At 40.8% G+C, this 19,122-nt stretch overlaps 1 protein-coding gene across 4 annotated transcripts in view; it reads left to right on the forward strand.

Annotated features, from left to right (window-relative positions):
• The window catches only part of arhgef4 (Rho guanine nucleotide exchange factor (GEF) 4), an 84,472-nt gene that overhangs the window by 44,647 nt on the left and 20,703 nt on the right, over positions 1-19,122 (forward strand). For 3 of the 4 annotated variants that reach the window (XM_036555744.1, XM_036555745.1, XM_036555746.1), the window contains one exon: positions 5,200-5,348. In XM_036555744.1, the coding sequence (XP_036411637.1) occupies positions 5,200-5,348 (149 nt within the window). Of the gene's footprint in view, positions 1-5,199; positions 5,349-11,626; positions 11,731-19,122 lie in introns of those variants that run through there. The other variant, XM_036555747.1, reaches the window with a different exon arrangement.

The raw sequence follows: 19,122 nt of genomic DNA on the forward strand, positions 1-19,122 counted from the left end.
AATGTATTTCGTTGACAGCTGCTGGAATGTCGGGTCCAAATATTACAGAAAGTGTTCTGATTTAAAATCAGTTACCCCACCTTTAATGCTGCAGCACTCAGAACCGTCTATAAACCTCTACTGTCTCTCCAGGAGCAGAATATCCTTAACCTGATTGATCTGCACCTTCTACACAGCGACATCGCCGCTTCATTTCTGCTCCAGCAGCCTCGTACGCAGCCTGTTTGAGGGTGTAAATATGAGGCCGTCTCCATTTTCCATTTATAATGAATAAGGTGGAGAAAGTGAGGGTGGCCTTGCTCTCGGCGCTCTGGTGAATAGCAGTGTGGACGTGTGGAGACGCCGGTTTAAAGGAATAGTTCTCCACTGACTTTGGATGTGGCTGATCAGCCAAGACACTTTGGAGTCTTCAGTTTATTTTAGTTTAGTTGAGAACTGGAGCTACGAGGCTAAAGATGCTCACACTAGAACTCAATAGACACCCAAATGTTTTCTGTAAATACATCCCGAAAACGTCACATGCGCTGCCTGGGCAGAGGAACATCATCTAGAACCTCTTTCATCCTAAACATGGACTTTTCACCCTCCTCCCATCTGGCAGGCATCACAGGAGCGTCCACTCCCGCACCAGTAATAAAGAAAATGGTTCTATATAGAACCATGAACATGCAAAGAACCCTTCGCACGATTAAAGGGTTTTTGCATCATGAAAGGGTTCTTCAGACTAATTTAGGATGTGCTGTAGATGGTGCTGTTTTGATATTTTTCAATATAGCACCCAAAAGGGTTCTTCTACTGTAACAAGCTTGACATCGTTACCATAGAGGAACCCTTTTGGGTGCTATATAGAGCCCTTTTCGAAAAGGTTCTCTATAGAACCATCTACAATACCTTTTTCATCACTCTGAAGAACCATCTGTGATAAAGTGTGCCCCACTACTACAGCATACTGCTGGGCCGAGGGACACGCTTTATCACCATGCAAAGAACCTGTTAGTCATGTGAAGAGTTCTTTGCGTGTTCATGGTTCTGTATAGAACCACTGTATTTACTAAAGAACCCTTGAAGAGTCCCTTGACCTGCTGAACACCACACCACCACTCTAATAGCATCATTACTGCACTGTTTACAGAACTTTACTGACCATGTAATTTGCATTTTTCATGTTTGCACAGTCTGTTACTGTACATAGAACCTACTGCACATGGTTTTTGAAAACTTTTTATGGTTCTTCAAGGGTTCTTTAGTAGAGAAAATGGTTCCGTATAGAAACATGAACACTCAAATAACCATCGGTATGATTAAATGGTTCTTTGCAAGGTGACATGTTCTTCAGATTGATGGAGAATGTGCTGAAGATGGTTCTATATAACACCTTTTTGAAAAGGGTTCTGTGTAGCACCAAAAGCGTTCTATTGTTGTTACAGCGTCAAGCATGTAACAACAAAATAACCCTTTTTGGTGCTACATAGAACCATTTCACCATGCAAAGAACCCTTTAAGCATGCAGATGTTTTTTGAGAGTTCTTGGTTCTGTATAGAACCACTGCCTTCTTTACTAAAGACCCCTTGAAGAACCATCTTTTTTTAGAGTGTACTCTCCATACTTTAACCATATTTACATGTGCTGTTCATACAGTAAAACACTTAAAGACAGTTCTTCAAAGGTTCTTTAGTAAAGAAAACATGAACACTCAAAGAACCCTTTCTTCGCATCGTGAAAGGGCTCTTCACATTGAGGGAAAATGTGCTACAAATGGTTCTATATAGAACCTTTTTAAAAAAAGAAAATAGACCCAAAAGTGTTCTTCTATTGTTGCAAGGCTGACTTTGTAACAAAAGAAGAACCCTTTTGGGTGCTATATAGAGCCCTTGTCAAAAAGGTTCCTTATAGAACCATCTCTAGCACATTCTCCATCAGTCTAAAGAACCATTTCATGATGCAAAGAACCCTTTAATTATGCAAAGAGTTCTTTGCGTGTTCATGGTTCTATATAGAACCATTTTCTTTGCTGAAGAACCCTTGAAGAACCCTTTTTTAAGAGTCCCTTTACCTGCTGAACTCCACACCACCACTCTAACTTGGAACCATGAACACACAAAGAATCATTTGCATGATTGAATGGTTCTTTGCTTGTTGATATGGTTCTTCAGATCAAAGGAGAATGTGTTGTACATGGTTCTTTATAGTACCTATTTGAAAAGGGTTCTGTGTAGCACCAAAAAGAGGTCTGTTATTGTTAGAATGTCAAGCTCGTAACAATAGAAGAACCCTTTTTAGTGCTATATAGAACCATTTCACCATGCAAAGAACGCTTTATGCATGCAAATGGTTCTTTGAGTGTTCATGGTTCTGTACAGAACCATTGTCTTTACTAAAGAACGCTTGCAGAAACATGAAACTACGTAAACGTCGTAATTGGATCTTAAAGCAAACAAATAAAACACAAATAAAATGTAGAATACGGGCCTTTAAGGGTTAAGTGTCACTGCTATATAGTTCTACATAGAACTGTTTCTGTTTCTACCACTTGAATGGTTTTTGCACGATGAAATGGTTCTTCAGATTGACGGAGAAGGAGTTGGTCTGAAATAGAACCAAAAATAGTTCTTCTATTGTTACAAGCTTGACATCATAACAATATTTGAACCCTTTTCAAAAAGGTTCTGTATAGAAACATATACAACACATTCTCCATCAATCTGAAGAACCATTTCATGGTGCAAAAGAGCAAAATCTTCATGAACTTCATGATCTTTACTAAAGAACCCCTGAAGACAAATCTGTCTTACATGCTATGTAAATATGCAAATAGATAGACTTTTATTTTATTTCTCTTATACTTTAATTTATGTGTAGTTTTATTTCTATTTTTTATTTTCTGCATAGTAAATTTATGTGTAATTATATGTTTCACTACTGAAACACTGCAGTTTCCCTTCTGGATCAATAAAGTTCTGTTAATCTGTCTGTCTGTCTGTCTGTCTGTCTGTGTATCTATGTGTCTGTCTGTGTATCTGTCTATCTGTCTGTCTGTGTATCTGTCTGTCTGTCTATCTATCTGTCTGTCTGCCTATCTGTCTGTCTGTCTGTCTGTCTGTGTGTCTGTCTATCTATCTGTCTGTCTGTCTGTCTATCTATGTGTCTGTCTGTGTGTATCTGTCTGTCTGCCTATCTGTCTGTGTGTCTGTCTATCTATCTATCTATCTGTCTGTCTGTGTGTCTGTCTATCTATCTATTTATCTGTCTGCCTATCTGTCTGTGTGTCTGTCTATCTATCTATCTATATATCTATCTATCTGTCTGTCTGTCTGTGTGCCTGTCTGTCTATCTATCTGTCTGTCTGTTTGTCTGTGTGTCTATCTGTCTTTCTGTCTGTCTTCCTATCTGTCTGTGTGTCTGTCTATCTATGTGTCTGTCTGTGTGTATCTGTCTATCTGTCTGTCTATCTATCTGTCTGTCTGTCTGCCTATCTGTCTGTCTGTCTATCTATCTATTTATCTGTCTGTCTGTCTGCCTATCTGTCTGTCTCTGTGTCTGTCTGTCTGTCTGTGTGTCTGTCTATCTATCTATCTGTCTATCTATCTAAAAAACTCCAAAAATAATGGAATTCATTGTCTTGGATGACCGGCGGTTCTCTGCAGTGGAGGACGCTGGGTTTCATGGCGCGTTCTGTAGCTGCATGATCTGTGTGTTAAAGGGCAGAGAGACTGAGTGACCCTCGCGCTGGTCAGGATTTGAGAATTTTGAATTGGCTAACAGTGAGAAACTGTGATGCTGACGATGCTGCACATTGTTTATGTCCGCTCTGAGAGCGAGATGAGTTCCGTCTGCAGTAGGTCTGTCACAGCTGAGAGTTCACTGATCTGCAGGAGGAGGTTTCCTCTCTGCTCTGTTAAAATGCAGACAGCATATATTCATACTTACACAGCGCTGTGCAGACGTCTCAGGCACCGAGGCACTGAGGCGTCGAGGCACCGAGGCACACTGTGTCAAACCATTCGTCTGGGCACAAAGTGCGTTTTTGCTTGTAAAACCACTAAATAACATTAGAATTTTAATATAAAATACAAATAAACCAAAAAAAACTATTGTTTTCAAAAAGGTGGTGGTTCCAGACAGAAGGGGTTTGTTAAATTTTATAATCAGCACCAACTGATGAAATTCAGTGAAGTATTGATTAGGTAGAGCAGGTATTGGATGAGAACCACAGTTAATACTGGTCTTCCTCGAGGACAGAAAATGGTTAAACACACACTGACGCACATAAAATCTACTTATTGTATTAATGTTATTTGTGTTCAACAGAATATTTGTGTTTTTTTCTGAACAAACGAATGTTTACTGCCCAGATTAACAGCTATATAAATCTATAATCAATCTCGGATTTCTGGAACAGTATCTTCTATAGATACAAATATATATGTATTATAGAATTTAATTTAATTTTATTTTATTTTAATTCTATTACTGCTTTTATTTAATAATTTTATTACCTTTTATAATCCTTTTACTTGAGTGTTTTAAAGTGCTTTTATTTTATATTTTTTCTTCTTTGGTTATTTTTCTTGTCTGTTTTTTTGTTAATTTGTTAATGAAGTTTTGTTTATTTTAGTTTAACCTGATTAAATTTTCCATTTTCATTTCTCTCTCAATCCCTTTAATGTTGTAAATGCTCAGCTATGCTGAAAATGTGGGTCACCCTCAATATATTGTTGAATGAAAATAAAGGTTGATTGATAGATGACTGAAAAAAATGTGATAAATGACTCAAATCAACTATTTAAGTGTAAAAAATGAAACATGAAAAATTGAATAAAATCGAAAGAAAAATAAAACAAGATGAGAATAAGATCAAACAAGGAAATGAATTCAAATGATTGAAATAATAATAAAATAATCATAATTAAAACAAGAATAAGAATAGGAATAATAATAAACAAACAGATAAATAAATGGGAAAAAATAATAAAATTACTAAAATAATGAAAAAAAGACAATAATAGTGAAAATCAGGTAAAACGGTGTCAGGCAGAGTGGAGGTGGTTAGAGAGTAAAAGTTTAAAATGACTGAGTGACTCAGCGAGTAGATAAACCAACATAGACTAAAAAAAAACAAAAAAAAGAATAAAACACAGAATTCAGACCTTTGAAGGTTGAGTGTTACGGCTCTGACTGTAATGTGTTTCTCTCTCCAGCGTTGGTCATCACTGATGGACCGCAGGATAAGTCCGGCCTTGGAGATGAAGTGGGCAGCGAGGACGATCTTTACAACGAGTTCCGCAGCTCGGCCAATCGCTTCGGCCATCCAGGAGGAGGAGGAGGAGAGCAGCTGGCCATAAACGAGGCAAGACCCTGACCGTTCACTCTGTCTGAGATTCTCTGCAACCACAACAGCACTGATGGCGTTAAGGTTCAGTGCAGCTGCTTATACACAGTGACAGAACAGCAGGTTTAGAACAGGAACACGTTAGAAACATCCATATATAGATATATGTAGGCTGCAGACAGAGGGCGCTCTACTGAAGCTACTGCTCCAGCACCACATACTCATTGGCAGTAGGAGATCCCCATAAACTTACACTGGCCACACCTTATTAACGCGTGGAAATGAGATCCTAATGCATGGAAACGACTTAGTAAGGTATGGGAATGAGATCCTAATGTGTGGCCACAACTTAGTAAGGCGTGGGAATGAGATCATGCCTAACTATTTCATGGCCATGTATTAGGATCTCGTTCTGACGCCTCATTAAGTTGTGGCACGACTTAATTATCTTGTTCCCATACCTTACTAAGTTGTGGCCACCCATTATTATTTTAAAGGTCTTTTTCTTTAAGATAAGCATCATAATTGAATGTAGTTTTACATTTAAGGCATTTCTTTTTTGTTTTATTCGACTTCTATCGATACAGAAATGCTCATTTTGGCTGTCGTCTCTATGGGAATCAGTATAGATAGTGTTCGATTGACGCTACACTTTTCATCGCCGCCATAGGAGGAGCTCTGTGTTTATGTGTAGATATTTTCTGCTTTAGCTTGACAGTGAATGCAGTTAATGGCAGAACTTAAGTGAGACTGACGTAACTTAAGCTAACACTGATTAACTCCATCAAACACAGAGACGCAGCCGTTAATCGCTTTTGCCGTTACGATGGTGTTTGATGGTGTAGTTCACGTGTCAGGCTCCCATCCTCGCGGGCCGAAACACTGCAGACCTCAGCTCACTGCCTCTTTAATCACACCTGATTCAGCTCTTCAGCTAATTAAGGCCTTCGTTAAATTAATTCAGAGTGTTAGATGAGAGTAAACGCAGATCTCCACAGCACTTTGGCCTGGAAGGTCCCCAGTTTGACATGCCTGGTGTAGTTGATGGTAAAGACAGAATATCACTGTCTCTTCTGCTGCGGTATTGAAGGACAACCAGGACTAGATAACTAGATAACTTATTGATAACTAGATAACTTATTGATTTAGTATGGATCAACACCTCTGATCAAACCGACTTTTTCTTCATATCTTTAAAAGCCATAGCTGGCACTGACCACTCGTACACGTTATACTGAGAGAATGTCAACAAAACAGACGCTTTTTCCAGGTTTTGTGAGTATTATCTGTATTATCAGTCTAACTGAGGTGTACTTCCAGTTCTCTACACTGGATTTAATTTTATTTTTACTCTGTATGGTAAAGGTGGAGTTTAGTAACTCGGCCCATTCATGTAAATGTGAAACGGGACACGAGGCGACTGTTGGGTCATTCTGCCATCGCGGAGTCAAACGGTGTCCCACAACTAAAACCTTGAACATGAGCTCACAAATTTGTCCCTTTTCATAGCAGCCATTAAATGCAGTTTTAGCTTGTTTTTGCAGGTCCCTCCGTTCAGCACTGACGTTTATTATTTTTAGATTCAATTAGAATTTTTACAAAACATTTTATTTACATTTTAATCGTAATCATTGGATTAAAGAATTAATGACAATTATCAATTTCCGTTGCTTCCACTAGGATGGCCAGCAGAAAAGGGGTTAACCAACAAAAATTATCCAATAAAATAATGATTTTTTCTGAATTTTTATTCTAGTGATTTTTAGTGTTCTGCATCAGCATCACAGCAGGGACTTTAAAGATGCTAAGGTATTATTTTTGTGTAATTCAACAATTTCCATGTTTGTTTTTCAGTTTAGATTGTAAAAATGCATTGTCCTATGTTAGAATTTAAAAGTAAAGTATTAAAAGTATATATAAATATAACTGCATTTTGATAAAAAGTTTTTTGGTCAGTGGTGTTACAGAAACAGAAAATGTCATTTAAAAAATGAAATAATATGAATGCAGTATTTTTCATTTTCTACATTCAGTGTGACTTTGAGCCTAAAGTGTCGGTGGACTGTGTTTTAGAAACGCTCAGAGGAGTTAGAGCTCTACTGTGACTGACCGCAGTGGTAGAATGACCCTTTCTGGTGCCTTTTGGTTTGGCGTTTGGGTGAGTTCATTCAGTGCGATTGGGGACGAGGCCACCTTGTGGCAGACTCGATTATAAAAATTACCTCCAGCAGCATCCTGCGATCTTCCGGCTGAAAGGTGTCCAGTGTCGTATCAGTCACGCTTCACTTTGGGTGATTTATTGCCGGGACTGTTGGCTTTTTTCCAGCGGCCAGCGCACAGTTTCAGCAGGAAACAGCAGAAAACCTAATCTAGCCTGCGCCTCCGGCTGCAGTGCCCCGTGTTAGAGTGGAGCTCAGTGATCAGCGAGGAGGAACCAGCAGGCGGGTCCAGATGTCGCTGCTGAAGTTGTGCAGAGAATCCTAAAAATTTTTGCTTACATTGTCATATAGTGAGCGAGCTCTGTGCACCGGGGAAATACTTCTGCTTCTGTGGGGGAAACGAAGCATCTGTCGCTATTGTTTTGTGAGCCTTTGTGTGGTAGACAGAAGCTGCTGCTGCCCTGAAAGGTGTCCTATAATAGAGTCGGGGCAGGGAGGAGAAGAGAGAGAGTGCAGGTTGAGGAAATCAGACTCTCCTCTAATCCCATTAGCTCTGCTCTGTGTGGATGATGGTGTTAATCTGTCTCTCTGCCATCACGCTGGGGAAATAAAGCTCCTCCTTCAGTGCTTTAATTATATCTGAAGCTGCGCTGCCTTTGCTGTGGCTGTGTGGGCAGAGCAAAGCAGAAGAAGTTACACCAGAACAGCTCAACTGAAACCAGACTGAACCAAACCAGAAAAGGCTAAAACCAAAATAGAACAAAACCAAATTAGAAGAAACCAAATCGGGCCAGTTTCTACCAAACCAATCCAGACTGGACCAGAATAGACCAGACAAGACCGAACCAAAATGAACTCAGCCCATCTCAACCAAACAAACCTGAACAAACCAAACCAGACGGTCCCTAACCGGACCAAACAAATGAGACTAAACAAAACGAGAAGGTCAGACAGACCAGGCCAAACAAATGAGACTAAACAAAACCAGAAGGTCAGACAGACCAGGCCAAACCAATGAGACTAAACAAAACCAGAACGTCAGACAGACCAGGCCAAACCAATGAGACTAAACAAAACCAGAACGTCAGACAGACCAGGCCAAACAAAATGAGAACAGAACAAAAACAGACCAGATCAAACCAGAACAAAACCAAAGCAGAAGAAACTAAATTGAGCAAAACTCTACCAAGCCAATCAAGACTGGATCAAACCAAAGACCAAACAAAAATGAACCCAGTCCATCTCAACCAAACAAACCTGAGCAAACCAAACCAGAAAGACCCCAACAAGATCAGACCAAACAAAACCAGATGAAGCTCAGGCAGACTAGACCAGAACAAACCAAAACAGATCAGACTAAACCAGAACAAAACCAAATCAGAAAAGAACTAAATCAGGCCAAATGAAACCAATCCAGACCAGACAAGACCAAACCGAAAGGAACCCAAACTATCTCGACCGAACTAACTAGAGCAAACCAAATCAGAAGTACAAACAGACCAGACCAAACAAACCAGACAAAAAAGCCATAAGAAGCCAAAACAGAGCAGACCAAACAAAACCAGAATGGGCCAAAACAGACCAGATCAAATCAGAACAAAACCACATCAAAATACTTCAAACCAGCACAGACCGTGTCAAACTTTAATACTGGAGTATACCAAACCAGGTCATACCAAACCAAACCAGAGCACACCAATACAAACCATATCAAAACAAACCAGAGCACACCAATACAAACCATATCAAAACAAACCAGAGCATACCAATACAAACCAGAGCATACCAATACAAACCACATCAAACCAAACCAGAGCATACCAATTCAAACCACATCAAACCAAACCAGAGCATACCAATACAAACCATATCAAAACAAACCAGAGCATACCAATACAAACCAGAGCATACCAATACAGACCAGAGCATACCAATACAAACCAGAGCATACCAATACAGACCAGAGCATACCAATACAAACCATATCAAACCAAACCAGAGCATACCAATACAAACCAGAGCATACCAATACAAACCAGAGCATACCAATACAGACCAGAGCATACCAATACAAACCATATCAAACCAAACCAGAGCATACCAAACCAAACCAGAGCATACCAATACAAACCAGAGTATACCAATACAAACCATGACATACCAAAACAGATGGTAACATACCAAACCAGTCCAGTCCAGACCAGACAAAACTAAAATAAGCCAGTCCAAACCAGATCACACCAAACCAGACCAGACCAAAATAAACCAAACCAGACCAGACCAGATCTATAAAACTGATCGCTCCCTCTCAGATGTCCTTTACAATAATATATAAACAAACCCAAAACATTGCATGAAAGTCGAGATGCTTAACGTCTGTTTCACAGTCAAAGCAGTGAACCTGCTTAAATAAACCTCGATTACTGATCGTTATGATTGATTAGATTCTGAGTGAATGGCTGTCATGCTGCACTACAATTAATGCAACAGTTAAAAGGAAAATGTGAAAGCAGGATAGAAATAAAGTGAAGAAGGGACAGGAAGTGGACAGGAAGGGACAGGAAGTGGACACATTAAAACAATCCTGAAATACACAGAAATCTGTACAGTAACAGACAGCTGAGGCAGCCAATCAGAGCGCGAGGATGTGAGAGGATACAGAGAGCGGCTGTGATTCTGCATCCTCTCCTCCTCCCTCCTATCTCGCTCTCTCTCGCTCGCTCGCTCGCTCGCTCTGCTGCTGAGGCCCAGCCTCCTCTACTCCCGTATCCAGGATACGCTTCACAGCCCTGCAGTCTCATTGGCTGGCAGAGATAAGGAGGAAAAAAGAGAAAAACACACACAGAGAGGAGCGAGTGATGGAGATGGACGGATGATTCCCTCACAAACAGCAGCGTCCATTTTTAGGCCTCTCAGTTTTCCGTCTGAGCGACTGAGCGAGCGAGATAACCGGAACGAGGGATTTACAGAGAGGAGAGGAACGACCGGGAGCGGATCTGTGGCGACGGAGAGAAGGAGAGAGAGGGAGAGAGAGAGAGAGGGAGAGGGAGAGGGAGAGGGAGAGGGAGAGGGAGAGGGGGGAGAGCGAGGTTTGATGGAGATTTAGAGGCACAACCACTCCTGCTTCTGACATCATCAGGAAAAGAGGAAGAGGAAAAGGAGGAAAAGGAAAAACGAAAGAGGAAGTGAACGGAGAAGTGTGGACGTGGAAGCTCTTTTTTTCTCTCCCTTCATCTTCTCCCTCCCTCTCTCTGTATTCCTTTGTTGTCTCTTATAATTCCTCTCTTTTCTTGGTTCCTTTGTTCTCCTCTTCTCCCTCCGCTCTCTCTCTCCTTTTCATTTTTCCTTTTTTGTCTCTCTTTATTTCTCTCGCTCTCCTTTTTCATCCTTCCTTTTTTATTTCTTGTTTTACCCCTTTTTTCTCTCTTTCTCTTTCCCGTTACTCTATTTTTTTTACGTGTCTTCCTTTTCTCCCTCCATTTCTCTCACGTTTAATTCTGTTTCTCTTTCCTTATTTCATTTCTTTTCTCTCTCTCTCTCCATCGTCCTCCCTCTTCTGTTCATCCTCGTACTTGGTGACATATACTGACTGTATCCGGGTCGCCCCCCCCCCCGCACCACTGCCAGAGAGCGAGTGAGTGAGTGAGCAAGTGAGAGTAAATAAGTGAGTGAGACAGCGAGTGAGACAGTGAGGGAGCGAGTGAGTGAGTGACTGAGTGAGCGAGAGAGTGAGCGAGCGAGCGAACGAGTGAGCGAGAAAGCAAGTGAGAGAGCGAGCGAGTGAGACAGCGAGCAAGTGAGCCAGCGAGTGAGACATTGAGTGAGGGAGTGAGTGAGACAGTGAATGAGACAGTGAGTGAGACAGCGAATGAGACAGTGAGTGAGACAGCGAATGAGACAGTGAGTGAGCGAGCGAGTGAGACAGTGAGTGAGCGAGTGAGTGAGCGAGTGAGCGAGTGATGATGGCTCGGGGGCTCCAGCGCTCCACTCTCAGCGATTTCCTCCTGCGCTGTAACCTCAGCCCTGAGGCCCAGAAGGTGGTGGTGTTCTTCATCATGATGCTCCTCATCATCATCAACGTGGTGCTCATGTTCCTGCTCGCCTTTCAGTAGAGAGAGAGAGAGAGAGTGGGAGGGAGAGAGAGGGAGGGGGAGGGAACGAGGGAGGAGAGAAAGAGGGAAAGTTATTCCCTCGCTCACTCTGCGTGGATGGGTGTGCAGAATGCAGCCGGCGCACTGCAGGTAACTGAACTGACCGTTATAACGGCTATTACAGTGTTTTAATATGTTCTTTACATTTTTATTTATATTAATATTAATATCATTGCTGTCATAGCAAAACTCATATCTATGGTTAGTATAAACTTACAAAATTTTATTGTAGGTCATTTTGGATCATTTCTGTTGGTCCATTCATCATAAGATGCCCATACGTTCTGGACAGCTGGTCAAATGGTGTGAGAGGTTTTGATTTGACAGCAGTGAGATCTGTGTATTTTTTAATGATGATACATGACATTTTAGTAGAGCTGAGGACGTTTTGCTGGTCCTCGCAGGAAAAACTGCTGCTTTTCACCATAAATGCAGCTTTAAAACAAGCAAACAAACAGAAACTGAGAGAGACTTGGTTACTGAGGTTCAGACTGGACGGGTTTAGAAGCAGATCTTAAGGCTGATTTATTCTTCCGCAAAGAGGAACGTATCTAGGCCTGTCTGCATGCACCTGCAACTAGAGCTCAACGATTTGGAGGAAATTTTTAATTGCGATTTTTTCTGCAATATTCAATATTGTGACTGTGATTCAAATCGTGGTTATTTTCTATTAATCTGTAGATTTATTGCTCACTTATATGGAGCATTTTCAAGTGAGTTCTGGCCCTAAATGTTCAGTTTTACTCCACGTGAGCTGCATAAAACCTCCTCCGGAGGCTGTTTGAGTGGGAAGTGGGAAAAAATCCATAGTTGCACATTGAGCTATAGACCCTGAGTTTAAGCTTCAGCATTTCAGTTTTGTCATAGCTGGAAAGTTTAAATTTAAATGTACAGCTTTACATTCATCCCTTAAGCATTTAACCTGAGACGTTTTGAACAAGCTGCCACAGGCCTGTCATTTTGGCCAAGACCTACAGAATGTCCTTTTTCTGGATTTGCTGCCTGTCAGTTGTGGTTGTGATGTCGCTGGCACATTGGTCTTTGTTTGCTCTTGATTGGTCGAATCTACGAGCAGCTCACAAGCTGCAAGTCATTGGTTTAAAATTCTCCACTTAAAACATAAACAGACAGCAGTGCTGATAATATTGGGTTATAATGTAATTCGCAGCTCTTGCAATTTGAAGATTATTCAGAGCTGAAACACGTTTGGGACGTTTAACTGATCCTGGACTGCAGTTCTCCTGCTTTGAGTGACCCTGTACCTTAATTATACTTATTTTATTGAAATGATTTAATATTCCATTCGGTCTCTACCAAAACAATCATAACGCGACACAAACTGTACCAAATGTGTCAGTAGTGACTGTTTCAGTAGTGACTGTTTCAGTAGTGACTGTTTCAGTAGCGTCTGTTTCAGTAGTGTCTGTGTCAGTAGTGGCTGTTTCAGTAGTGTCTGTGTCAGTAGTGGCTGTTTCAGTAGTGACTGTTTCAGTAGTGGCTGTTTCAGTAGTGTCTGTGTCAGTAGTGGCTGTTTCAGTAGTGACTGTTTCAGTAGTGGCTGTTTCAGTAGTGTCTGTTTCAGTAGTGACTGTTTCAGTAGTGACTGTTTCAGTAGTGGCTGTTTCAGTAGTGACTGTTTCAGTAGTGGCTGTTTCAGTAGTGTCTGTTTCAGTAGTGACTGTTTCAGTAGTGACTGTTTCAGTAGTGGCTGTTTCAGTAGTGACTGTTTCAGTAGTGTCTGTTTCAGTAGTGTCTGTTTCAGTAGTGACTGTTTCAGTAGTGACTGTTTCAGCTCATTTGAGCTCAGAAACTCAGCAGTTCATGACCAGCAAACACAGCTCTGAACAGCTGTTCGCACAGAAAATCATCATATTTTACATTAAAACACTAAAAAGTGCTGAACTGCAGAAAATATGACGATTCTTAATGTTCCACACTGATTTTCAGACTTTGGGACTCATTTACTTCAAAACAATGGGATCTAACTGCTCACCATGTGGCCATGAGGGACAGGGATGCAGCCTTACCTCCTGCTCTGAAATGAAGGGGCGTGGCTAAAATAAGGCCCCGCCTACAGACTAAAACTCTGTGTTTTGGTAATGAGATGCAAATGTGGGACAGCATTTTTTAAATAAAGGGTTTTTTATTTAAAATCTGAACTCATGACAAATTTAAATGTTTCAGCTTCAGAAGGTCTTTAAAAAACATCATAAAAAAATACAAAAAAAATGTAAGTATTATTTTTAGAAGTGTAAATTTGGAGGTTAGGGTTTGGGACAGACTCCTCCCAACAGAAAGTACCCTATAAAAGATATGTCTCTGTTAGTATATTGGGTTAAAGTAGATCAGTAAACCTTGAAAATATATAAAAATATTTTTTCTTGCTGTTTTACAGCAAATTGAAGTGAGTATGAATTTTTGGGAAAAAATGACTTGAATGATTTGAGTTCTCAGATACAGAAGATTAATCCGGCCTTTACTCAGCCATAGTGTGTTGGGTCGGTGTGTGTAGCACTGAAGCAGATATAATGTGCTGAAGCAGAGCTGTTAATTATTTACAGACTGTAGTAGACGACGGGGTCAGTCTGCCGCACTGTGAAAATACAGACGGTCACAGGTTCATTTAAGGCCCATGTGTCAAACACAAGGCATGTGGACCGAGTCAGGCCCGTGGCCCAAACCTATACGGCCCGCAAAATTATCTAAAATTTCGATTAATATTGGCCCATTTCACTATGAGCTGCACTACAGTTCCCAGCATGCACTGTAACATAATGTGTGCTCCCACCCCCTCCCCAACAACGATCTATGGGACAGCACCACCAAAAAAAAAAAAAGCCAGGTGTCCAGTTCAAGCGAATGGGCAGCTTGCTGTACACTGGGGACATTTAAAGTGATCTAACAGTGATCTGCAGATAATGTAGTCGACTGTTTTAAATAAAACACTTACCCGATTTAAAAGTAGTTAAAGGCCACAAACTGAATTTTCCCCACTTTTTAAAATAAAAAAGTTTTATATAGTATATAAACATTCCTAAAATTTCAAAATATACCGTTCACTCTCCCTCCAGCCCATACAGTCCGTAAATGGAAACTAAGCTGCACAGCTAATCAGATCAAACAGAGCTCATTAACAAATACGGAATATTTTTGGTAAATAAAACCACATCAACTTTAACCCTAAGAAACCTACAATTTTGGGGAATTTTTGTTGGTATTTTTTGGGTCAGTTACACTTACAATTGCAATTATAAAGTATTTACGTGTAACAGTCACACATGCCATGTGTTGTTATTAATGGGCTACTCAGATATGCCATTGTCTGACATGTAAATGCTAACAGAAATTTGATATCTTTATGAATTTGGGTCATTTCTGATCAAAAATCTACCTAGTGCCTGCTAAATTTTGTATTTTTTTAAATTATAGAGATCTTAAAAACAAGTGCAGTTGTAGTTATCTTTTCAGAAATGGTTAGTCTGGAGTGTCTGTGAGCTGCAAGTGCAATAATTTTGATGGTGATTCATTCTGTTGGTTATTATGAGTAAAAATAAACAATTAGCATAAGGCGGTCATGTGTTTTATTGATTTTCTGTCCTCTTGGATTCAGGCTGAGTCCTAAAACTCTGACACACAGCAAGACTGGCTTTATTTTTAATTACAAATTGAGTTGCATATTTAATACCAGATATTTTTAATACTCATATGAAGGATATTTTAATACAATATGAAGGCTAAAAAGCAGAACAGTAATATCAGAATTTAGGTGATTTTCTGAGCCAAATTACTCACTGATGCTGACACCTCAGCTCGATGACATCATGCTTGGTAGTTAGGGGAGGGTCTGCTGAATGTCCTGATATGTGGATCATGTTTGTATCTTTAACCGTTCTGAAGTCATGAAGGCTAGAAGTGACCTACCGTTTTGCCGTTCTCCGGGTCCTAAGGGTTAACAGACATCAAACTGAATATAAAATCCTGCGTTTTTACACAGTGATATATTCATATAACACATTTTAATATGTTCACTGTCAGCCGTGCTCTGGTTTTAAGTGTTTGTCAGTTCTGGTGTCTCTTTCATCGCCTACATTTGATTTGTAGCCCTGAGGGTTGCAGCGTTTAGTATCTGAGCCAGAGCTGATGATTTGAGGGTTTTTACCCGTGAGGATAGAGGGCAGAGTGTCTTTAGGCCAAAGCACTGTGCTGGTCAGTAGAACGGTCAGACTGAGTCTCAGTAGAGATAAGATAAGATAAGATAAGATAATCCTTTATTAATCCCACAACGGGGAAATTTGCGGTGATGCAGTGAACGCTAGTAAACCGTGGTCCTCCAGATCAGACAGGTTTACTGTCTGAAGTTTGCTTCTTTAGTTTTGGCACTGGAGCCACGAGGCTTATGAAGCTAACAGCCAATGTGAGCTTATAGGCTGAGAATAAGCATCGAGCTAAACAAAAGCACAGAGCACGGCTTAAAACAGTGGCAGCCAACTGGAAGCCTGAATTTCGTCTGTCCTGTTCCGTTTCCATTTTGTGGCTAACACATTTGCTTGCTACATTGGACTCATAACTGCAGTGTCCTTCAGGAGTTGATGCCTCTCAGTGGTTCTTCATCTCGCTCTTAGGGAGTTTTCCCATAGATATACATACCTAGATGCCGCGTTGGGTTCAGCCAGGCACGTCAACGGTCCCTCCATTTTGGGGCGGTCAACATCGCTGCTGGACTGCATTCAGTACCATTACAGAGCGGCAGTTTAATAAAGATACTGTCCAAAATTACACTATTTCAGGAATATCACACTCAGAAAGTGGGATAGGATTATATAACGGAGGGAACGCAGTGATCCACACTCATGTCTGTGTGATGCGTATTGTCTGTGTGATGTTTGTGTAGATATGAGGCACAGAGAACCTGTTGATGTGATTGTTTTTCCTCTGGTTTTATATTAAGCTTATTTCATTTAATAGTCTATTCAGGAGGATTTTAACTTTATGTAGGATTTATTTTTTTCCTGTTTCACCTTAAATGGTGCAGCTTCAGGCATCAGAAAGTGACTGCTGCGCCATTTAAGGTGGAACCGGAAAACTCGAACAAGAAGCTGGCAAAGAGGAGGCCAACTTCAGTTTCGTCCTTCTGTGTGTAAAGATTAGAAGTGATTCAGTCATTGTTGGATTTGCTGATGTGTCTGATTGTGTTTCTCGTGCTAAACTCGGTTTTTAACGTCAGTGCAGACTGAATACTGTCCTGCTGGTCCGGACGGCTAATTATCACGATCAGTTATTAAAGTAATAAAAGCTACCGAGAGCAGATCCGTGCAGCCTGGATTAATCTGTGTCTGAGGATTATAACTAAACAGATTTGGTGAAAATCAGTTGAGTAATAAGGAAGTTGTTGCTGATTTAATCCTGAGACTCTTCGTCTCTCAGTACAAGTGAGTTTGTGCGGATCTTGACCTCTCCAACATGGCGGACGTGCAGACGTACCGCCTCGGATAGAGAAAAGCAGACAGCGCAGCATCTAGCGGGGTAGATCTATGGTTTTTCCGGACACGGTTTCCCCTGGCGACGTCAGAGATGTTATAAAGGAGGAGTCACTGGTTGAAAAAGCAATGGAAACGCTTGTAACGCACAACATGGCGTCTGTTTGTGGAAAAAATCCCGCTATACAAGTAAAAGAGCCAATCAGCTCGCTGGTAACGCCCCCCACCAACCAAACCCAGTAGTATCCAACTGCAAACCCACAGTGCTGCACTTTCAGACCTGCACTATCAGCTCCTTACAAGTGCGCCTCCAGTGGTTCATTTCAGAATTGCAGTCAAACTTTTCTGCCCTTATGAGAGAATTTTAACATGGCATTTTTGTTTTTTTAGCACCAAAGCGCAAACAGTTTGTAGTAATGCTGCTTTCAAGTGCCAGTGAGGCGAAGTGAGTTGTGTACGAGGAGGAACTCGTTAACCTGCTGTGCTCCTTCAGGTGTTTTTTGTGACAGATAAAGAGATACTGAGGTTGTGAAATGGGTGTTTATTAGCTTGCTGATGTATCAGTTTTGGCCTGTTTTAATGGTGTTTTGAACCCATGCAAGGTTCTTCAAGTAAGGGAAATGGTTCTGTTCAGAACTTTGAGTTCTACATAGTTCTTGGTGAAGTGGTTCTTCAGATTGATATCTGAGGGTTTCTTCAACATTATGCAGTGATAGCAGAGCCGGTTCTCTGGTTAATAGGTATCTGTATGTTCGTCTCCTGAGCTCTCCATGTCACAAATGGCAGCCTCTTCACCTTTACGTGACATCTTATCCGGAACTGAGAGTGCTGGGCTGAAAGCGCGGTACTGCGGTTCTGCAGCTAGTTCTTACCCTTCGTACTAAACCCCCCCCCGGGCACTGCAGCAAGAACAGCCCGGAAAACCATGTTTTTTGTGTGTTATTAAGCCGAACGCTACAAAATAATGTCAGTGATTTCATTGTGCAGCACTGGGCTCCCACAGGTACATGGTTTTCTATAATTATGTTCACTTTTGCGTCGTTACTGTTTATGGTTAGTGAGTTTGCTAGCTTGCTAACTGCTCCTGCGTGGAGGATTGTAGCCTCAGCTCCTCACTGAGCTGCAAAAGTGTAATGTAACTGCAGCTTCAGGCGGCTCTGCCCTCAGTGACTGTTGGAGAAAAGCCATACCAGTAAAACTGAACTGAACTGAACTGAAATTCCACCCAGAAATCTTGTTATATTTGACCTGATTGGTGCTGATGAGATTAACCCTGTTCTGAACCCTCAGAGGAAGAAAGAAAACGCTAATCTGATAGATTTGACTCAGTTAGCCAATGAGAGTGCAGTCAAGCTGAAAACAGATCCTATTGGTGGCTTTATTTCCAAAACTGTTAAAGATTCTTGGGAAGTATTTTAAGTTTCTCTCAGGCGAATATCGTTTCTGTCAGAACAAAACCTCATATCTCCATTTTTGTTGTTTTTCAGTTTTTGCCATAATTTGAAAATGCCCTTTGTTCTTTATGCTGTGTGTTAATTTTATGATGAATGGACCAAAATAAATGACCCAGAATGACTTGGAAAAAAGTCTGGTTCCATTGACTTACATTAAAAATAGAATAAGTGTTTTCTGTCTCCTGTAAAGTTCTCATTTTGGAGATACAAGGTTTTGTTCCAACAACAGTGATTACGTATACACGCACTCAATAATCCGATCATAATCTGATTTCTGCAGTTATCCGATTATTTAAATGGTCATGTAAACACCATACTCTGATCTAGAAATCTGATTAAGAAATCTGATAAAGAGGCTGGATTTTAGCTCAGTAATCTGATTTCTCAGTGCATGTAAACTCTTACTCTGATTTCTGTCGGATTTCTCAGTCTGCGCGAGATCAGACGGTTGTCGCGAGACGCAGCAGAACACTGCTGGAGCGGCGCTGAAACCAAACCTCATGTAGACCTGGAGTTTCCCATTATCTGATTACTCACGTGCATGTAAACGT

This window comes from Colossoma macropomum, unplaced genomic scaffold, assembly GCF_904425465.1.
Source record: "Colossoma macropomum unplaced genomic scaffold, Colossoma_macropomum, whole genome shotgun sequence".
Lineage (NCBI taxonomy): Eukaryota > Metazoa > Chordata > Actinopteri > Characiformes > Serrasalmidae > Colossoma > Colossoma macropomum.